At 44.1% G+C, this 23,096-nt stretch overlaps 3 protein-coding genes across 6 annotated transcripts in view; 1 reads left to right on the forward strand and 2 right to left on the reverse strand.

Moving 5' to 3' along the window:
• Positions 1-9,741, forward strand: part of GPRC5B (G protein-coupled receptor class C group 5 member B) — a 28,927-nt gene extending 19,186 nt beyond the window's left edge. The window contains exons 3-4 of the mRNA XM_080981182.1: positions 1,168-1,280; positions 3,563-9,741. Of these exons, the coding sequence (XP_080837308.1) occupies positions 1,168-1,280; positions 3,563-3,607 (158 nt within the window). The 3' untranslated portion in view covers positions 3,608-9,741. The remainder of the gene's footprint in view (positions 1-1,167; positions 1,281-3,562) is intronic.
• Positions 1-23,096, reverse strand: part of LOC308462972 (acyl-coenzyme A synthetase ACSM3, mitochondrial-like) — a 313,063-nt gene that overhangs the window by 285,502 nt on the left and 4,465 nt on the right. The window lies entirely within an intron of this gene.
• The window catches only part of IQCK (IQ motif containing K), a 35,080-nt gene continuing 19,503 nt past the window's right edge, over positions 7,520-23,096 (reverse strand). For 3 of the 4 annotated variants that reach the window (XM_080981252.1, XM_080981250.1, XM_080981251.1), the window contains 3 exons: positions 22,549-22,633; positions 19,151-19,262; positions 7,520-10,959 (listed from right to left, as the gene is read on the reverse strand). In XM_080981252.1, the coding sequence (XP_080837378.1) occupies positions 10,760-10,959; positions 19,151-19,262; positions 22,549-22,633 (397 nt within the window). In that variant the 3' untranslated portion in view covers positions 7,520-10,759. The remainder of the gene's footprint in view (positions 10,960-19,150; positions 19,263-22,548; positions 22,634-23,096) is intronic. The other variant, XM_080981253.1, reaches the window with a different exon arrangement.

A 23,096-nucleotide genomic window follows, 5' to 3' on the forward strand; every position in this document is an offset into this window, starting at 1 on the left:
TGGGAGAAATGCACAATAAAATGTTAATGAATTTTTATTAGGATGTTTTCTTTTATAAAAAAAAGAAACTGCAAATACTTTCACAATGTTTTGCATTGCTTTGACTCTTTTCTGTAGCGTTAAATTCATCAGCTTTTCATTTCATTGTGGTGTAACTTTATCAGCTTTGTAGCTTTCTGAACTGGTACTTTATAAGAGAGATAAATCAATATAAAAAAACCTCATGAAATGAAAAGTAAACAATTGTTTTTTGGGGACGGCTGGACAGCAAGTTGATGTAGAAATGTGAAGAACTAAACTTAAGATTGGAAAAATGAGAAACCGAGAGAAACTGAAATCACTAGATTTTCCCATCTCTAGTTGCCATCTATGAAGTTTAGGAATAAGGTTTTCCTGTTAGTCTTTGTACTTCCATGTGATGAAATATTTGGGCAGATCCACATTATAAATAAAATTTATTATTATTATTGTTATTATACATTTGAAGTGCATTCAGTCCATCTTTAAAGCACACATCTTTCCCCAAAGCATCCTGGGAACTGTAGATTCTTTGGGGGACATCTTGTGCTTTATATGTGCTTTGGATGTGCTTTAAATATATGGCATAGATAGGATATGCTCTCTGTTTCAATACTCAAAGGTGGTATTATTCCCTTCATTTCTGAGGTTTAGGATGTGAGTGCAGGTGATCCTTAGGTAATCAAAACAGTAGTAAAGAGGGGAGGTATCAGCAGGTTTCTGGGAGGGAGCAGAGATCCCAAAGGATTGCAGAGGTACATAAAATCTTTAGAGTTGGGGAAAATAAGGCAAGAGTATAGCGGAGCCCAGAAATGGCCCAATGAAGACTGGGCATGGTCAGTGATCACAGAATGTTGTCTGGTTGCTGGAAGGTGGCATGTGTGGAAAGCCTGGCAAGGATTGAAATAGAATGGAGTTGGCTGGAATCCTCGGTGGGGAGCACTTTACGCTGCAACACTCGGTTGCACCTACCATTTGCACCCGCAGCGGCCATTAGGATGTCAACCTGCTTGCAGACATCCTAGAGGCAACTGGTGGGCAAGTAAGGGAAGCAGGATACAGTTCTTTTTTATATATATTACCAGAATGCAAACATCTTTCTTTTACCTGTCTTTTCTTTTTCCCCACCCCAAAATATACCACACACAGCTTTGCGGACTGCAGGATTTCGCAACGGCAGCCTGGGTAGCCGTCCCGGCGCCCCCTTTAGAAGCAACGTCTACCAGCCCACTGAGATGGCAGTTGTCCTGAATGGTGGGACTGTAAGTATCAAAATGTGACTCTAGAAGATGCTGCCTTTTAGGGTGAATGCCCAACCTCTGGTCTCAACTCAGAACATTATTCAATTGGATGCTTACGCATATTTGGGGAGGCAGGATAGACTGGGGACATGAACAGTTCAAATAATAACTATTGCATGCAGTCCTTCAGAAGATGACTTAAATTCCAAATTTTCCTGACATTGTTGGGCCGTTTAAGCTTTTGCTGCTAAGATTGTTCTTTTCAGGATTGGTCCAAACAATGCCATCCGCCCCCCCTTAAATGAGTTATATCTCAATGTCCACCGTTAACAGCAATTCAGGTGTCTGGTTTTTTATTTTTTAAACTTGCAACACACATCTGAGTTTTGTTTCTTTTTTGAAAAGCCAGCACTTTCCCTACAAAGGCCCTCTTTTGCTGAGGACATTGCCACCTTTCCTTATGATAGTTCCACACACACACACACACACACACACACACACACACACACGTGTGCCTGTGCTGAGCTCTTGATAGAAACACACTGCTGCAAACAGAAGCCTGCACAAGAGAGTTTGCTCAAACGGGTCTGCGTGGCCTTGGGACTCGAGCTGCTCTCTTAATCCGCAGCCAGGTCACTGCGAGAGTGGCTTACGGAGAGATCTGGAGCCAAACAGCCTCCTTACATCTCATTTGCATTGTGTGTGTTTAAGTGCGCCCAAGAAACTCCACAGGCCGTTTTTCTGTGTGCTCACTCTCTCCGGCTTGCTGGTGAAAGGAAAACGCTCATCCCCCACCCACCCACTTTTTTAAAAAATGTCCATGCCTACATACATGCTGCTTAAAAGGCTACTCATGAGCCAGCTTCTGCTCCATGCAAGTTGGGCTGTTTTCTTTTATTATCATTGGGGGGGTTTGCTGATACCATACTGCAGATTTACACACAATCTTTTTTTATTTTTTATTTTTTTGAAATGCACAAATATTATCATCAGTTTGTAAGGTCTGTTCCCCAGCCTGCTGCCAGCCCTGTTCACTCGGCCAGGGGTGGGGGTGGGGGGGTGGAGAGACACTGTTGGAGAGAGCCGAGGGGAGCCAGATTGCCCCTGTGAGGATGTAACCAGTTGGAGGGGGAGCTCAAGAGCGGCTCTCTGCAGCTAATACTGCTCTGAGCTAATGCCATTCCGAGCTGCAATAAGCTGCCCTCTCCCTCCCTCCCTCCCCAAGCCACAATTTAGTTGATTATACTGGCTGCAACCTGGCTTTTGATGGCTAGGTCTGAAAGAGGCAGTTTGCTTTTGTGGCCTTTCCCTAGGAGTCAACGTTAGATTTAGAAATATCCGCTAAGTGCCATGATTGAGGCTGAGATTTGCACACCACAAGACTAAAATCTAGTGGGGGGGGGTTCAGTTTATTCACTCAATATTCATCACCCACAAGAAAGCTGAGTTTCTTCCCCTCCTCGTTTGTAGGTGCCCGTGCTTTGGGCAATGGAAGCTGGTCCAATACACTGACCTCAGTCAGCTCCCATCTGTCTGCCTTCTTACATACAACCAGTCCAGCTGGTGCCCCTGGCTATCGCCTTCCTCCTCTTGTCTCAGATTTGCCCTTGTAGGAGGATGGGGACCAAGCTAGGACGAGTCTATTAGCTCTAGCGCCACCTACTGTTGGCTTCCCTGCCTTCTGGCCTACCAGTCCCAGTGGGTACCAGCCAATACAAGCTTTGGCCCAGCTCACTGAAATAGTCAGCTGGAGTCTGCCCTATACCATTTCCAGGCTGCATAACTGAAAACTATTATGTCTGAGGGGAAGACTAGTCATCATAATTTGGTAGTCCCGAATTCATTCCCTGAAATATTCTCCAGAAGGGATGGGAAAGGGCTGGAGATCCCAGAAGCCATGATCCTCTGCTAGAATTTGGTGATTTTGTCCTTCAGTAGTAGAATGCTGCTTCATAATGTTCATAAAGAAAAGGATGAAGGACCTGGGTATCCAGCCCAGAGGTTGTCCACCTCGCTGACAACTAGGTCTTCGCAGAGGATGTTACAAAAACCCCTCGGGTTGTCTCCAAGTGAGCCCTATTCAGAGCAGGCCTGCTGAAAGTCACAGACCAGCAGTGATCATGCCCATTAATTCCAACTCTCCAGTAGGACTTAACATTGGCTACAGCCCTTAGCATACTTACTGACCATGGTGTTAATTTGGGATGGCTCTGTGTGCTTTTGTGTATATAATGTAGCCTGTCTTAAGTGATTTCTTAATGGTCTAGAATGCTTAGTTATGGTTTTATTATCCTTATTTCCAGATTCCAACTGCTCCACCAAGTTACACTGGAAGACACCTTTGGTGAAAAAGCTTATAGGCTGTAGAGGATGAGAGAGAGAGAGAGATTTTATTTCCTGGCAGTGTGCGTTGTTTTATTTTTTTCTGAGGGAAGAATGAATAATCCTAGCACAGGACACCAGCAGTGCGGGAGGAGGGGACCCATCCAAGGTGCATGGGAGATCCTAGACCGGATACCTTGTTGTTGTTTTAAAAATAAAAATAAAAATGTGAGCGCCGTTTGAATTGATAAGCTAACCACAAAAGCAAAACCTCTGCAGTGAAATATAAGCTAAAACTAAGTTTAAAAATAGACGTAGGCGCACTCTTCCAAAAATAAAAACGGGAGAAAGGGGACACAGTGTTCAGAAATGGCAAGGCAACTCTCTGCTGCAACCAGAACGCAAAGCAAATATGGCCTTTGTCCGGCCATCCAAGTTTTGAGATGAAGAGGATAGAACAAAAAAAGTCCTTAATTCAGATTGCCCCTGCTCTCAGCCAGGCAGGCTTTCTTACAACTTAACTGGCCATCTTGGAAAGGAGAAGAGTAGTCATAGGATAAGAAAAATAACAAATAAAATTATATCCATCTAGAATAGTGTTTCCTGACCATCCCAGGCCCTTTTTAAAGGTCATTTCTCACTCCAAAATGAAGGAAAGTACCACTGTGTATATACTTGGTTTCTCAGGCGAGCTGTACAAGGGTGTGGAACCAACTTTGTTATTTTAGAAAGTGCAGGCTGGTCCATGGCGGCTGGCCTGCCACTCTTCCCCCCGGAAGCACCCTAGGAAGTTGCATAGCAACCTTCCTACAGAAAGGGGGCGGGGCTCTGTTTGTTCCGCCTCTTTTGCACACGGCCATGTCGAAGGCAGCACTTGCTATTAAATCATGTTGTGTGGAAGGGGTTGGGAGAGAGAGGACAGGCCAAGGCGATTGTAGCTCCTAAGTGTGTCCAAGAAGTGGAACCAGACACACAAGAAATCTAGGAAAGTTGAGGCGCCCCTTGGGCAGGGTTCACTAAAAAACGCTGGATTCCCCATCACTCTCCTCCCAACTCCAGTTTAGCACCAGAGTCTCATTGACTGCAATGGGTTGTTCATTTCCTTGTGTGCTTTTTTTTTTTAACGGAGGATTTTGTTCCTTTGTGTGTTTTCTAATGGGATTATTTTCATGTGGGGGTTGGGAACGAAGTGTGTGGTTGTTTCCCCACCCTGTTTCACCGGAGGGTCCCATGTGCCTGCCTGCCTTTTCACATTTTTATGGTTTTAATGATGTTCGCCAGAGCATCCCTTCATTTGTTTAGCATCGAACGCATATTGGGCATGTGAACAGCCATCACATCCTCCAGTCAAGCCAGCATTGTGCCCTGCTTTCCTGCAGAAAAAAAAGCAATTGAGGTTTGCTTGTGTTTTGGTTTTTTTAAACACACACACACACACACACACACACACACATTACATGAAGTTGCAAAGTTTGCGGAAGGATGGAATTCTTTTGCATCTGTTCTCATTAATATATATCTATTTTCAAATGGTGAATATAAATGATAATGTAACAAAATAAAGACCACATAACAGAGTAGCTTTGCAAGGCTGTATCCTGCAAAGGAAAGAAGACAGGTTTTTTTTAATTTTTACTTTGGGAAATGTCCCTGGTTTCTTTACTATAAGCCTGATCTTGTTAATTTCAGCCTAGTTCTCATTGAGGTCACCAGCTCGTTGTTTGGAAAGTAGTACCACTTCAGACTTAACAACCGGTTTTTAACAACAGTTTTCCGGCAGAGGGTGGGTGGCCACAAATCAGGGATGTTGGAGGTGTTTGGAATTGATCAGGTGGTTTGGATTCAGCGACGTCTGGAGCACTCTTCCAATGCTTGTAAGGAGCTGGAGGCTCATTTGATTGAAAACTCTTCTATGCAATGGACATTCCTTGCCCGCAGAAAGCCAGCAAGTTGGGGAAAACCCTGCCATGCTATGTTTCTATATGCAGGGGTTTCTATTCATTTGTGATTAGGAGAACTCCACCCTAGATTTGGCATTGCTCTTAGGTTCTCAGGTGGTAGCGTCAAGCAGAAGTAATTTTCCTCTGCTCTTCCTGGTGTGCCAGCACCACCCGTTCTTGGAAAAGGTGGAATCTGGCCATGGTTACACCTGTGTTTGGCATAGCAAGGCTGGAGTACTGTTCCACGCTGCCTGTGGGGCTGTCCTTGGAGTGTGATCAAAAGGTGTCGGTGGTTCAAAACACAGTAGCTGTGGAAGCCAGTTTGAGGGGTCATTTTCTTTTGTTCTTGTACCAGCTTGAAGCTTCTGGAGAACCATTGGCAGTGAAAAAAGATAATCCCAGGTTGGATGGGGGAAAGTATTAACCATTTTCCTGTGTTAGAATCTGGGCACAATCCATTATGCTGCTTATTACATCTAAAGTCCAATTAGGCTGAGGGCAGCGTGGCTGCAGGGGGCCAGATCTTTATGTCCCCATTCCTGTGAGTCAACCCACCTGTCAGTCACCAGACCTCAGATGATTGGCAGGAGGGTTTATTCCACTCATCACAAAATTTCCATTGACACCACTGCTAAAATGAAGCTTTCCCTCTCTTCCGTTTTAGCAGATTTCAATAGAAGCTACTTGGTACTATTGGAGCAAGGTTCGTTCCCCTCGCCTGTCAGCTCATGGGCTGTGGGAGCGTAGCTTGCTCCACAAAGGGAGCAATCGGGAGCTCATTTCAAGCTCCCAGTTGCTCCTGTGTAGTCATGTAACTTGTCAGCTGTCCGCCAAGCAGCCATGATTCATGAGGAACAGTCTCGCAGGCAAAATTGGGAACACTGCCAGGTCAAATCTGACCTGTGGGCCAGAAGTTCCCAATCTCTGGCTTAGGACCAAGACCATCTTAAGGCAAGGGTAGCTAAACATCAGGGATGATGGTATTGGTATGGTCCAACATCATCCGTAGGGCCCCACGTTCATTACCCCTTTCTTAGGAAGCGAAGGCCCTTAAACCTTACCTGAGCTCATTTTCCAAGGTTTGGATGATGGGACCAAAGGAAAGGGCCTTCTCCGTGGTAGCACCCAGACAACTGAGTCTTCTCCTCAAGTTTCGCCCCATCCATTCACTCAAGCTCTCCTGCTATCAGGTGGAGAGACTTTTTTTTATTTAGGAAAGCATTGGACTTTTAAGTTTTGATCTCTCTCAGTCTTCCTGCTCTATTGTTTTGTGGGGGGTGAAAAATTGATGCTGTTCTTGATGTTGTATTCATGATTTGATTGTATTGTTTTAACGCCTCTTTTCTGTATCGTCATTGTTGTTTAAGATCATGTCAGCCACCTCGAGCTGCTCCTGTTGGAAGCGAAGGGCGAGGCATAAAGCCCTAAAATAAAGACATGAATTAAGATGTTCTACCTGCAGTCTGAAATAGTACCTTCACCTCAATGAGAACTAGGCCTTAAATGTCCATGAGTAGCCTCATTGACCCTGGCTGGTCTATTTAGTAGCAAAAGGGGTACAAGATCAGGATTTTTGTGATACACACTTATATAGTCTAAAAGAAAGTATATATTGCCATTCTTGCCATGATTATCTTACCAAGTCCCGTCCCCCCATCCCCCGGACTAGGTAATAGCAATAACATTTTTGTTGTGCACAAACAGTTGCTTTATGTGCTCTCAACAGAAAAGAACCACATACGGTGAATGCATTCAGAAAATGTATAAATATTAGTGTTGCATTTTATTGAGATTTGAACAGGTTGGGTCTCATTTTATCACTATATAAAATCTTAGCTGGTGCTTTCATGTGTGGGTTTTATTTTAAGGGAAATGGAAAAAGTGCAGTTTGAAAAACGGACTTTTCTTAAACTTCTATTATTAAAAAAACACACACATAAGATGCACATGGCATAAATGGCAAAACAATTTTCTTTTTCCCAGCTGAGTGTTGATATATTTTTGGAAGCGATTGGGTTGGTGGTGTTTCTTTTTTTAATTATATGGGGGTGGGGGGCTGACGTTAAAGAAAAAAAAATACTTTCAAGGAGTGTAATTTAAGATGTTCAATGTTTGTTTGTTTGTTTTTTAGACAAGAAGGGATTTAGCAATCCTGCTTCCCCTTAAGTCAATGGCAGTTTGGGATCTTAAAGACAGGGCTGGATCCTGCAAACACAGGACTTCCCTTAACCACTCATGTCAACCCGAGCCTTGCTTCATAGTGGTGGGAGGTGTGCAGATTAAACCTTAATAAAATAAAATAAATAAAATAAGGGATTGGTTCATTTTCCCAGCAAGTTAGTTTTGGAATGAATTTATATTTTTGTCAGTCTGTAACTTGTGATGTCAGATTCTGCCACCCCCCCCAAAAAAAAATACCACTTGTTGATTTTTTAAAAAGGGGCACTTTTATGTTAAGTTATATTTTTGTTAATGTAACGAAGTTGTTTATACTTTTGCCTTTTGAGGAAAGTGATTACGAATGTAAAGCATCTGTAACTCCACAACAGTAAGCACAACTACTTTGGGCGGGGTGGGATTTGGTTTCACTGCAACTCACTCTAGGAAGCGTAAAAGCTACTATGTTCTCCATTTTGCCAATCAATAATGCCACTCAAATGGGGTGGGAGGAATATATGTGTATATATATTTTAGGATGCAACCCTATGCACACTTTCCTGAGAGTAAACCCCATTGAATACCATGAAACCTACGTTTGAGTAGTTATGGCAGAATTGTGTTCTATAAGGCACCTTAGACTGTTGTCAACATGCAGGTTTTTGAGATGAGCTAGGTGGCACCCCCATAAACTGGAAGAAAAATGCAATCCATTAAGCAACTACACCAGGGGTCACTATCCTTTTTTGGACCAGGGGTCACATTTTGCGAGATTGCTGGGGGGTGCCTTTCACAAACGGACTGCCAACGGGGTGTGTGTGACATAACACAACATGGTTGTCGTGAAAGGCATGGCGTCACACAGAATTAGAGAGTACAATCAGGGCGAAGCTTTTCCCGTGGCTGTATTTCCATGGGAGAAGAGGCTTGTTCTGTTGAATTTCTTCCTGGAAAACAAGGAAGAAGCAGGGAAAGTGCATTAAAGAGGAGAGGGAAGGAGCAGCTCTTTAGGACCGCAGGGATTCCAATTGCCTGGTGTCCAAGTCGCTCTCACTTCGCCCATTGGCTAAGAACACTGGCAGGTGAGAGGAGCCAGGCTGGCTCATTTCACAGAAATGATTGAGAGCTGGTGAACCTTGCACTGCACTGTGCAAAGGATTGCGTCCTCCAGTTGCAAACAGCCTGCACCTATTTGAAGACTAGCAAAACTGTACCCATTGGCTTCGGTTGAGCAGCTCTGGTGGGTGAATACGTAGAATTTGGGGCATGTGCCCCATCCAGAGCCCCATGAAATTTTGGGGTTGAAGCCATTGACTTGGAGTGGCTCTGGTGAGGGCACACGTTAGCCCTGAGCTGTAGATGAATGCTGGTGGCCAACCTGAGTGCACCACCCAGATTAAGGGCTCTTCTGCTATACACCAGCCCTTTTTACACCCCGTGCAAGGAAGATCCAGAGGTTGGGAGGTAGTTTCCACTCCAGCATCTCTTTTCGAGATGGTGGAGAAGGTTTCAAGGGGCACAGATGCCCTTGTCAAAGGATCCTGTGTCTTGCAGGATGCAGTCCTAGATAAACAAGGTGTGTTAAAATTCTAGCTTTAACTGCTAGGCAATGGCATCATTCTTGGCTTAACTCTGCTTGAGGCTTCTGTTCTAACCAAAGGCAGTACAACTGGAAGCACATGTAGCTTTTATTTAAAAGAGAACAGATTGGACTACTCTTGCCACTTTACCAGATTACACAGCAGGTGCTTTTATTAACTGATGAGAGCCAAGTCTCATTTTTTTTGATAATATATATATTTATTAAATGTATTAATGTGCATTTTTTATAATGTCCCCTTTTCCCACTCTGCTGACCGTTGCATACTGTTTAATCTTGTACATCTTTGGAAAGGTTTTCAAGACAATCAAATGTGTACCATAATGACTGTACATAAAGATACGAAATTTAAAACGAAAACAAAACAAAAAAAGTTGTAAAGCATGGGCAAAGACATTTTATTTTCAAAATGCTGTTCTTAACAAATCAAAACAAAAATAAAGGCTTTACTATTTACTTACAATGTGGTGGTCATTTTGGTTTTGTCCTTTGAAAACGTGAAGGGTTGACATTTTTGTAACGTTCAAAGAGGCAGCGTCCCGCTCCATTGGCACAGGTGTTAATGGGGTTCTGGCTAGATCTCTTGAGGGGCTTCCAATGACTTCTCAGCTGGTCATGCCATTTGAACAGGGTGGTAGCGCCACAGCAGCAACAGCCAACATGGTACCTTCTGCATGTTGTGGATTACAACTCCCTTCAGTGTGATCAGGGGTGATGGGAGTTGTAGTCCAACACCTGGGACAATGGCAGCCTCTTAATGAGGCAGTTTGGGGAGGGAACGCTTCCTTGGATTGCTCGCATAATTTTATTGATTAACTAAGGAGAAATAATTATTAAAAGCTGGAGTGATATTCCTCCCTGCATCCAGCATTAAGTTGCCAGGATGGGGATGATTCTGACTTGGGGTGGAAAGCCTGTGAGCCCCTCCAGCTGCTGTACTGCAATCCCATCCTTCTGGACCATTGGCTGTGCTAACTGGGCTATGGTACGTCCAACATCCCCATCCTCTAGTATGGTCTCCTGTCTCCAATCACAAGTGGGGATAGAAGCAACCACTCTGATCTAGCTGGGTTTCTCCCCTTACATAAACACTGATGTGTTTGGATGGCACATGAGCCACCTTGTGACTGTTTATGCCACTACCTCAATTGGAACATCAGCCAGTGCCTGCATCTCCCTGGTCCGCCTGATTTACAGCCTTCATTCAAACCAGAATACTTAGAACGAACCAATCTTCAATCACACTGAAGTTGATGGGACCAAGATCAGGTTAGATTAAAGGACTGTGGCATTGAAGTCGGCTGTAAATCAGGCTGTCTTACACAGTGTTCTTCTTTGAAAAGTGCTGGAGGGATTTTAGCCCCCAAGCTGACCCCAAACACCATTTGGTTACAGTGGAAGACACTTCGCTGAGCCCTGCTCCCTTAATCAGCAGCTGATGGTGACGATTTGGGGCTTTTAAATTAGTATGAAAAGTAGTATCACTGCAGAGCTAAATCACGCGTGGATGCCCAGCTGATCTGCACCATTTGTGGATTCTCATCTGTCAAGACTGGAAGGGTTTGATTTTCTTCCTCTTTCTCTGTGACCGTGGTGACTTCTGGCTCTGGCAAGATTTCCACCACTGCCTGTTTTGAGCGAACTGGGCTGGGCTGTACTGAGTCTTCCAGCTTGGTTCCCACTGCAAGCAAAAGGATTTTTTAAAATGCAGAACTTTGTCTCAAACTCCAGACTGGTTAATAGATGTGTCGACAGAGTGTCAAGACTAGGGCCCAGCAGATCTGCCTTCAGATTCCCCACAAAAGTTGCTATGTACACATATTTAAAGCACTCAGTGTTTGTGGTAGAGCACTGGCAGATCAGTGGCTCCCCCAAAGAAGCTCAACAACTTGGCTCCCCTAAAAAAAGGTCAACAACATTGACCTGAACCCCCCTAGATCACAGTGTCTTGGAATTTGGCCACCCCTGCCCTAAAGAATCCCGGAAACTGTAGGTTACCTCTCACATTATTTATGGAGGAAGGAAATAAACGTCACAGCAACATTTATATTAAGGACTTGTGTGGTCTATTATTTTAGGGGACAAGAGAAGCATCAATAAAAACCATTTCTTGTGCATTGCAACTCTAAACAGAAAAATAAATAAATGTTAATTTATGTGATTCAAGAGCAGTGCACCAGCTGGGCAGCTCCATCAGACAAAAGGGCCACAGTTGGTCTTGCCTGCCAGAGTCAACAATGGTAAATGAACAAAAGCCCTGTATCATAATTGCAAATCAGAAGCCCAGCCTCCTACTCGCATTTGCATGGCCTGGGAGGGTTGCAGTAGAAAATACTAGAAGCCTAGGCCGAAGAATGGGCTGGTTCATTCAAGCCGATGTGTGAAATACCTCCCTTTTCAATAATGCCGCCTACTTCGTCCTGTCCCTGGTCTAGCAATCCTGTCTCCCTTCCCACCCAGGCTTTAGCATCTAAACCAGGGATGAACCAGCTTCCACCCAAGGTCCACATTTCCATTGGAGTAACTTTCTGAGGGCCGCATGTCAGCAGTAGGCAGGGCGAGGGGGAAAGTGGGCAGAGCAACGGATGTCTTTCCACACCCACCTGAATGCCTCTCTGCATCCTCCATCGAGACAAACGAGGCATTATGGGAGTTCAAGGGCAGGGTCCAGCCAGCCAAAAACACTCAAGAGTGCAAAACAGGGCCAGTGAAAGGTATGGCCTTGGCAGGGAAGTCCTGAGGGCCTGATCCAGAGGCCTGGAGGGCAGTGTTAGAAACTCAGTATAATCTAATCGCCAAATGGCACCTTAAACCCGGGCTATGGTGGCCACAACAGTGTGTCTAGGCACCATCCCCCCGCCCGTGGGCTTTATTATTATTATTGTTATTATTCATTTCATTTCTATACCAATTTCTATTTTAGAGGAAAAATCTCAAACTGGTTAACAACACATTAAAACATCAAATAAAACAATCCAGAATAAAACAAATCCAAGCTTCAATGAAAAAACTTCAGATCCTTCGCTAAGTGACATTTGCTTTCCCCATATTTATTTACCTACTTAATTTATATAGCTGCCCTATAGCAGAAGAGCTCTAAGAAGCCAGGGTGGTGTAGTGGCTAGAGTGTCAAACTAGGACCTGGGAGATCAGGGTTCAAAGCCCCACTCAGTCATGAATCTCACTGGGTGACCTTGGACCAGTCGCAGCCTCGTAACCTACCTCACGGTGTCGCCATAGGGATTAACTGTGGAGTGGGGTGAACCATGCACATGGGATATAAATGCAATGAATAAGCTCTTCTGCTTACCTGCTTAAGAAAGCTTGAGGGGCCAGCCAGGTGGAGATATCAGTCGCCAACCAGGCATCCAGAGATCTCCACATGGTCACAGTTGGGCCCACGCCAGCAGGACTCCCTGCTACACGTCCACATCTGTAAGTGTGTGTGTACATGTGCGGTGCAACCCTCCAGCAGTGTTGAAACATGACCATTTTAAGGAACATCGAGGCTAAAATACAGGCCGTCAACCTCAACATCCCTTTTAAAGCAGGTCCTAAATGCAAGTGCTGCTTGCAATAGTCATGTTTTATATCAGGGGGACCTCTAGATGCTATTGGACTCCAACTCCCATCAGCCTCAGCCAGGATGGAAAAGGGTAGGATATAAATGCAAGCAATGTATGCAGGTTTGCTCAGAAATTAGTATTAACTGGGGGGATTCCATTCCCCCTTCTCCATTCCCTGTCTCACAACACGCAGTCTACTTTGGGGTTTCCCACACACCCACTCAAACTTAGGGGTTCTTCCCCCAATATATTTGTCGTACTTTTGCAAACCTTAGGGTTCCCTGTAGACACCTCCCTCTTGCGCATGGGGTGTTGTTGATTTGGCTATATAAAAGGAATGGCATTCGCAGCCTGAACGTTGGAAATAGAAGGAACTCCCAGGTCAGTGTCTACGATTGCAGCTTGAATCAAAACAATCAGTGCAAGACAACAATATCATGGGCAAGTCAAGGTTTACTTCAACACTACCTCAACTTTTAGAAAAAGCCAAGGAAGAGGGTGAGGGATGGGAGAACTTACCCAATGCAAACATTTGAAACAAATAGTGAATGGGAATTTGCACAGCCAGCAGTAGAACAACCTTGCAAAGGAACGAAACTTCCTTTTTAGAAAGGCAACTGAGCACAGGGGCTCAGGGTAAAAGAGATATAGAATCCGACAGTCGCTCCAGCTGATTAATGAAATGCCCAAAACAGCGTCAGCATGAAACAGGAGCTGCTGCCTGTCTAGATGGAACAAGAGACTCTGGTCTGAAAAGTCACCCAGATTCCTTTAGCTATGCAATGCTGCTGCTGGGAAAGTCTCCACAGTCTGCATTGATAATGTTCATTCAATTCATGTGATATTGGGGAAACTATTGATGCCCACCACCCCGCCCCAGGATGGGTGAATCTGTCCATTTCTGTTTCTTTCTGTTTCTCATTTTTCCAGTCTTAAATTCAGTTCTCCAGCTTTCCACGTTAGTTTGCTTTTTTTAAGTCCCCATGAAAATTCATCAATGTCTTACTGCATATTTATCCTAACAGATATGGGCAATTCTGACTAAGAAACGTATTTTTTTTTTGCTGTATATCCTCACACACAAAAGTTCAAACAAATGCAAGCAATAGGAGCAGGTTTGTCACTGCTCTATGCAGAGAACAAATGAATCCAGAATTCAATCAAATAGATAAGATCCAATCATAAGGAATCTCTTTTTTAAACCATCCCCAGATGAGCAGCTGAAATGAGAACAGGCCCTAAGAGCCCTATGTAATGATAAGGGAGTAACTAAACCTTAATTATAAAGCCAAGATGTTCCCCAAAAGTATTCAGAAATCTCAGAGGCATGTGTCTCTGCACAGGAAGCATCCAATAGCAAGGGAATGACTAGCAATGCTTTCTGGAAACTCATACATTGACTGGCAATGGTATACCCTTGGCTGACTGAACAATAATCTCTGGAATGAGAACAGGCAGTGTGCAGTGGCTCACTCTAGACATCACGCCAAATCATGGTTAAAGAAGCTTAACTGTGTTTTGGCACAATCAAGAGAACAACATACTTTGGTAAAGCAAACCAAAATCAGAAACCAGTGCTTTGAAGGGTTTCAAGGGTTCGTTCTAACTGCAGTAGGATGCAATGTCTGAACTGATATACCATTGTTTACAACCTTTGGTAGGCTAGAGTGGGGAGCCTTGGCCAGACAGAAATGAAAACCAGACAACTGGGTCTAAACAATTGTTTCCATGATGGTCTGAATGCTCATGATTTGAGTTCTAAAACAACAGTTAGCACAATGTACAGTCTAGTGCAAAATCTAGACGAAGTCATGGGTGAAAATGGTTGTTACAAGAGGGAGCTAGGGATGCTCATATAGCATCTTAGAATGGGAGTGCTCTTCGGGCAGATTATGAGTGGCTTTATTTAAAACACATGCACACAACCTGACACTTCTAAAATTTCCATCCTATGGAAAGCTTCTCAGCTCCCCCTTTAGCTACTGGTTATATAGTCTCAGACTGTTAGACATGAGATCCTCGTGCAAAGATGGAATTGTGAACACCTCAGAGTACCAGCCTGGTTGATAGAGCAATTACAGAAAAACAACTGCAGAAAAACAACTGCAGCCTGGAGAAAATTAGGAAACTGCCAAATACCAAGTGAGACTTGGTCCAACTATCTCAATATTGTCTACTATACCAACTGGCAGCAGAGTTTTGTGCAGTATTTTCCTCCAGTCCTGCTTGGAGATGCCAGGGATTCAACCAAGGACCTTCCACACGCAAAGCATGTTTGTTGCAATTTAACAAATGGTTCATTAAGCTACAAAAATCAGTTCAGTCTTGGGACATGGCCCCCCATAAACCTGGTGCCAGCCCCAATGCCAGCCCTTTCCATGACAATGTTTGGTGGGTGGGAGGTTCTAATAGTGTGAGTTGCCCTATCTCCAGCCTCAAATCATGCAAAGCAGAACATGGATGGGAAGCCTAAGACCCTCGAGAGGCAGCTGTACTCCAACTCTCTCCCATCATCCTCAGCCAGCATGAGTAATAGTAAGGGTTGTGGTCTGGAGTGCCACAAGATTCCCATCTTTAGCCTACAGACCAGTGTTCATCACCTGAATGAGAATAAGGCAACATGCAAAGAGAAGGAATATAGCTCCAGACAGACCTCTACACTGACTGGTAAATACATCTGTGAACTAGTCAGAAGGAGCCAGTATTGCAGTCACCGAGATAGTTAATGCGACTCCATTAGCGTATATAGCTTTAGCAAGAAGTTTGATCCAGCTGACCCGAAGCATCCCCTTTCATTCTACCCACCATCGTGACTGCTGTTTCCTTTCTGGTTTTCCGAAAGCAAAATAATCCTGCAGTGGGTTTGGCATTTCAAAGACTCCCCGGTGGTGGGTGTGGACTACGGCATCAGGATCTGCCTCCCTGGGGTCGCATGACTCCTGCCGCCACATTCTCAGCTGTCACTGCCACGATCAAGTGTTCCAACCATCCCTGGCATTTGGAAAGCACTCAATGCAAACGCCGCATGCTCCTCGAACTTGCAGTGCAGTGCTTTTGTTTGGAAAGCAGTTCAAGATTTCTGTGAAATCCACAAAATAGTGCTTGTATACCTCAAGTATTTATAACCTACCCTTTCTCTGTGTCAGGGGTGGGGAACCTCTGATGTTGCTGGACTCCAGCTCCCATCAGCCCCAGCCAGCATAGCCAAGGGCCAGGGATGATGGGAGTTGGAGTGCAAGAATATATGGCGGGCCACAGGTAATATAAGCAAACTGCAGAATAAAATCATAAAGCAACAGAGCCCCATATCAGAATAAATAAGAGGTAGCTAAAGTCCAAAGGGACGTGGGTGGCGCTGTGGGTTAAACCACAGAGTCTAGGACTTGCCGATCAGAAGGTTGGCGGTTCGAATCCCCGCAATGGGGTGAGCTTCCGTTGCTCGGTCCCTGCTCCTGCCAACCTAGCAGTTCAAAAACACGTCAAGTGCAAATAGATAAATAGGTACCGCTCTGGCGGGAAGGTAAACGGCGTTTCCGTGCGCTGCTCTGGTTCGCCAGAAGTGGCTAAGTCATGCTGGCCACATGACCCGGAAGCTGTACGCCGGCTCCCTTGGCTAATAAAGCGAGATGAGCGCTGCAACCCCAGAGTCGGTCACGACTGTACCTAATGGCCGGGGTCCCTTTACTAGCTAAAGTTCAAACGGCAACAGGAGTGCAGATGAAAAAACCAAACCCTTAAGAAATGTCTGGGCAAATAAACAAGGACTTTGCACTAAAATGAGAACAATGCTAGTGCCGGTCATACTAACAGGAGGGCCTGTCAGGAGCAGGAGTCAAGCGTAGATCAGCAATAAAAACATGGTGTGAGTGAAGTTAACTCTTTATGCAAAGCAACCAAAACAGTGCAGGCCTAGAAATCCCAGCAACTATTCCCAATAGGTCTTGCCGCAATGAGGCAATTGTGAGGACTGAAGACCCTCACCTTCCCACAGCTTCCTAAGTCCCCTCCTCTCCAGGGTTTTTTCCAAGACTGCGTCTGCGCACAATCTCTGATTTGCTCATTTCAATTCTCTGTGTGCTCTAGGAGACCAGGCAGGAGAGGGAGACTCCCTGGATTCTTCAAAAACCTGTCTCTCTGTCTCCCAGCCCCACTCCCCTCCAGCTACCTCTTCTGCCTCTGAGCTTGGACGGCTCTCTGCCCCAGCCTCTTCCTGCTCACCAAACCCCATTGCCTCTACAGCTTCTGACATCTCCTCCTCCTCCTCCTCCTATAGAGGCTGCTGTTTTCAAAATACCAATGTGGCTTTAATTTTATTAGTGCAACACTGAAAGGAGGAGGAGGTGTAGAAAGGCATCTTGCCATTTCTTTGAGAATCATCTTATTTATTTCATACACACTTTGACCAAATGTATTTGGAATAATAACTGTCATCCTTTGAGATTCTTCTCGCAATCACTTGGCAGACTGAAGACTAGAGAATTTGATAGCCCTTCCTCTTTGGGGTTTATCACATGGCAACAAAATTGTTTGTTCAAACATTTTGCCCCAAACAAAGCCACATTTGTATTTTGAAAACAACAGCCGCTATTCAGAGCCAGGCACAAAGACTTCCACCCCCTTTCCTATAACTTCAGATATTAATTCTGAAATTAATCAGTCTGTATGTGTGTTTGTATGTTTATTTTGTATCCTTCCTGAACGCTTGAAATTATCACTCTAGAACACTAATATCTTGAGGGCCACTCTGGACCTAATAAATCCTGGCCACTAGCCAGCCTTAAATCATGCCTTGCTGTTGGCTAAGCAACTGCTGTTTGTTATGGCAAACAAACCAAAAATCCCACAATCAGATAGAATGCTGAAACAGGGATTGCTACTCTTTTTAGGCTTGTGAACACATTTGCAAACCAGAAAAACTGTTGTGGGCACCAAAGGCAAACGAACTAAGCACATGCCAAAAGCTATTCTACCAGCTACAAGAGAATGCTCCTTCCAAGCCCGATGAAAAAATAAGCAATACATGCTATCAATAATAATAATATTAACAGCTTTTAAAAGGAATAAGGTTTTTAACCTTCCCCCAAAGAACCAGTAACTTCATTGTAGTTTTATTGTTCATTCCTCCCTTGAAAATTGGAGCCGGGGGTGGGGTGGGGGGTGGCAAAGGTCATTTGCCCCCAAGGCATCATCCTCATCTATCACTATAATAACTTCTGGAAGAACAAAAAAGCCCCAATAGATTGTGAGCCAGAACCGCTGCATTTTGGATAGAGAACCAGTTGTCTTTGCAGCAAAGTGCAAACACAGAGATATCCATTGTATTGGACAGAATGTCATCACAATGTGCCGTGCACACAATGGATGCGTAAAGCTTTGGGATGCTTCTCAAAAATAAAAAAGGCAAAATGTCTTCACTGTACAACATGTGTTGGCTCGTTTCTGTTCTGTCCCATCCATGTTGCACCTTTATATTGCATTGCAGAAATCCCTTAAGGGTTCTGCATTTTATTTTTAAATTGGGGAGGGGGGGAGAATCCCGATTTGGGTGGGAATTATTCATACCTTATGTTTTCCAGACCTTTCAAACAAGACCAAACAACACTATTTCTTACATTGGTCCTCCTATAAATGCCACCAGTTCAAAAGGCTTACCACTTGTGGGGAGATTTCTCTTTGGAGGGATTTACAATCACAGGTACCAGGATGGCAACAATATACAATGATGTTGTCATAAAAGCAAAAGACATCCTGTATATTAAGAGCACCAAACTGACAAGCACTGCCGAGCAAAATCTTATTTTTAGCACATGCTACATATTATTTAGCACCCTGTCTTGATGGGAGCTATGATGAGCCCAAGTAAAGTCTCCTCCAGGGATGGTGGAGAAAGTCACTGTCTGCACTTTCAAGCAAATTTGTACTTTCGGGCAAGGCCAACCTGATTCGCCTGAGACAGACTTCTATGCATCTCAGGATCCATATACTAACCAGATCACTCACATCTCTAATTTGTTCAGTAGTTCTGCTTCGAAAACCTTCATGAAGTTTCAGCTGAAAATGTGTGGCAATTGATTTACATGAGGACTTCCTTTCCTTTTTTTTTCTTTAAAGGATATTGATGCTATTATTATTTGGAAAGGTGGAGAACTGAAGACTAGAGAAATGAGAAAAACCTAACCGGCAGTGTTGCCCATCTCTAGTGCTTGAACAAAAGGATGCTTTGGCTAACCATAGTATAACTGGTCATTTAACAAAATGTTCCAGCTGTACCATTTACATCCTGTTTGGGGGGGAGGAGAAAGTTACCTTTTTTCTCTTGCTTGGCCCAGAATTCTCGCACACGTTTAATAATGTTCTTTGTCTCCCTCAAGTGTTTCTGCCACTGGCGTAATTCTTGAACCTCAGGTTCACAGCGGACCTTGAAGAGTGATTATTATTATTATTATTAATTACTAATGTAAAAAGGCATCATTTTCTGTTCTGCCCTGTATTTGATGCAATGCTGTTTCAGCGTTGTTGCAGTTTGTCTTCTGCCAAAAACTACATTTGTCATCTCGCTACCCACTGTGGCAAAATGACATTGTCGTTCAGTTATTCCACCGCATTCATTTCAATGCAAACGGAACCCAAATGTAAATGGGGGTAGGAGGAATGCAATCAATTACGTATCATTTCTGGACTGAAAGCAGCAGCAGCAGCAAGCACTGTCTTTTAGCCAGTGAATGAAGTAACAGCAATGACTAATACTTAGGAAAGAAGATCTAGCCAATAAGGCTAGAGTGAAACACCCATTATCTAGACTTTTGGATTGCTTTTCTGCTGGTATTCCCTGATGGAGAAATTACTGTTCCTCAATAGAAAACGTGATGGTATCCAGCATTTCAGTGTAGCTGCTGTTTGGGAGTAAGTGTCAACACAAATACAAGAGGTAGCAGCAAAGTCATTTGTCTGGAGTGTTATTCCCCCTTGCCAAAAAATATTTCTGTGGATGCACATGTAACATAGCCCAGATGAGTAGCTCTTTCCTGCAAGGGAAACAGTGGCACACATGCAATTTCTCCTGGTCTAAAAACATAAAGAGAGTGCATGCAGAATTCTTTCCCCATCACCTTTAAGTCCACATAGTAACTCCACATACTTTCCTTTGACCAAAAGAGCAGCAAAATGAAGAGCCCAATCAGAGATCTACTAGTCCAGTGTCATGTTTCCAGGAAGTCCACAAGTCCGTCATGAAAACATGTCCACCCTGCCCTTAGCAGGCAGTAAAACTGTTCCAGGGAACCTCAGGTGGGCTATCGTGCATGCCTATTAAGTTGTCTTTCGGTCAGTAGGTCAAAGTTGTACAGATCTGCTTCGGTGCACGGACACTTTGTCTTGGGCTTTACACCTGCACAAATCTCCTTGCTTATTTCATGCGCTGTTCTGAACCTTTAGACTTAGATCACCCACCAGGACTTCCAAAGCCCTCTCAGTCTCAAAGCCAGGTTGGAATCCTGATCTGAAAACATAATCTTAATGTGCCTCTGCTATTACAACCTTGGTAACCTTTTCTACAAAGGGATGAGAAGATACCTAAATTCAACTATACACTAAGTTGGCTTTTTAAAAAGTAAGCAGAGAAAGCTCTCCCCAAATTTGGCATTCACCATTTCTGCCGGTGGCCCAACGAGATCACACCAACTTGCCAAGATGGGAAATAAGTCAGAGAAAAACTGGTACAGCCTTCCTCAACCTGGTGTGCTCCCATCTCCCATTTGCCTCAGCCAGCATGGCCGATAGTCAATGGGAGGTGTAGTACAAAACATCTGGAGACAACTCTGAAGACAACTTTGGAAAGATGGTTGCAGATGGTTCTTCAAAGGCCCCTTGCAACTCTAGGAGTCAAGGACTCCGGCTTTGATCCAAATTCTTCTAGGAAAACCTATGGATCCAACATTGTTCACAACTTTGAGGGAAACTAGGCTGAAACCAATCCATGAAGCTGCTACAAGTGACTACTCCTGAAGCCTGTGACACAGGTTCCTATCTCTCATAGCCAGGTTGGATTGAATTTGAGCAAATTTATCAGCAAAGAATTGTGCAAAAAAGGCCCTCAGCAGGCAGCTGAAACTTCCTAATATAATTAATGCAATGCACATTTGACAGTAGCATTGTTATTGCTCATAAGAAGAAATATTAAAGATAACCTGTATCAGAGCCTGGTCAATGTAGAGCTGCTTTCAGATAAAAGAGCACAGATTCAGTCATATCTGACTAAAGGTAGCTTACCAAAATGACTCCATAATGAGCTGATCCTGTGGAGAGGATCACAGAGCTACACAGCAGAGCAAGAACCACTGAATACAAAAATGGACAGAAAATGAAATATTCTTATGACTTCTCTGGCTTTTTTCCTCCAGATGAGTACCTCAAGATGCACTGCAATGTCACTGAAGACATATCACGTGCACATTAATTTTAGAAATGCCTCACAAACCAAACACATATCGTGAATGTGTGGCATGAGGAAGCCTATACTCCTAGTTAGTTTCTAGTTTTCCTTAGTTTGTTCCCGATCTAGCCTTTTCGTAGGCACGCACAGCACATACCATTAGGCTGTGAACACAGGGAATATTTTTAAGGTGAACATTTATCGTGCACATAATCCTAAAGGGCATTATTTTCATGCATCAAACAAAGAAAGCAAACATTCTTATGTTTTTACTTAAAAAATACAAACTGTTTCTGCATGCAGGCCGAGGAGGGGCGGGAGAGCTGCCTCTGCAAAAGTGGGAGCATGTTTTTGTTGCTTCGCAAGGAGCCTACCACTCACCACCTTTGGAGGAGAGAGAAATGTGGAGGTGAGGGGCTGCTTTTGTGGCAGAGGGACACATGGGGCTCCCACATTGTTACTTCACCTCAAAGAACAGCAACGGACCCTCCAAGCGGCAAAACCTCAGAGATAAGGTGGTGCTTGCTGCTCAAGGGCGTGCCCCAGGCCATTCCCCCAAGCGCTCCTGCCTCCTTTTCCACAAAGACAGACATTTATTTTGTGTCTCAACAGCTCTCTCATCCCTCCTCAACCTGTATGCAGATGCGGAAAAGCAACCTGGTCACCACGATGGAGCTAGCGCTCTACTATAGTTGAGCAACATCAGGGACCCATAAAGCCACTATTTTGGCATTAAGGCAAGCCTGAGCACACCCTGTACACAGGCCTATAATCCTTCTTCTTCTTCCCTCTTTATTTTTTCCTCCCAAACAGCTCAGCATCCCGTTCCTTCATTTATGTCTTTTCTCGTGCCTCAGTGGATCCCTCCCTCCTCTGTGCTGATTCACATGCTCAGACATGAGACTTGGGGATTTTTTCCAGACGTCTTCTTGCCACCAGAAAAAAAAGGGACCATAAAAAATGGAAGTTAGAGCAAGGAAGCTTTTCACACCCTGATGAAGCCCATTTCATCTCTGAACTTCTTTGTTTCGGGTTAATCTTTATTTATTTATTTATTTATTTATTTATAAAAGCACAGCAGCTTGCCCCCTCCTTCTCCCCACGAAAAGATCGCCAGCACGAGACAGCTTCTATGCAAACACAAGCCAACCATCAGGGTCTTCGTGGCTATTTATAGCACCTGCTACTTAGAATTTATGTAAGGGGTTTTCCCCAGGGCCTCCGCAGTCACACAGATTCAACATCAAACAAAATAATTATAGATGACTCTTACCCGATAACCTCTCCAGAATGATTGAATTATGTTGCCTGCTTCTTCCTCCGTTAACAGCAGGGACAGCGGAATTGGTGGCCTAGGACTGAAGCAAATGTGTGTTTTTTTAAAAAAATTCAAAATCACATCCTGGGTAAAAGTAAGGTCACTGTCAAACTAACGACATCAGACTCCAAGTCTCCTAATGACTGCTCATGGTGGTTTCAAATAGATGGAAAATGGAACTGGGAAATGGGAACTGGGAACAAGATGGCTCCTTGTGGCCCCTCAAAAAATAACAGACATGTGGCTGAGGTATAGTCACTAATGCCACATCTCTCAGAATGATCCGGTAGGTAGGAGTGGAACCACTGCCTTCCAATACAAACTAACCAAGTCAGTCCAGCCGATAAAAGTCATCCTTTAAGAATACCAAGGCCAATTCAGTCCCATACCCAAGACCGAACTCGAACTGGAATGGATTTGCCATCCTCTCAAGCACCATACTCAAAAAGGGGTATTTGTGACCAGGCTGTAGTTATCCCGTAGGGATGTGAGTGACACTGCGG

This window comes from Podarcis pityusensis (genome assembly GCF_964106645.2).
Source record: "Podarcis pityusensis genome assembly, chromosome: 14".
Taxonomy (NCBI): Eukaryota; Metazoa; Chordata; class Lepidosauria; order Squamata; family Lacertidae; genus Podarcis; species Podarcis pityusensis.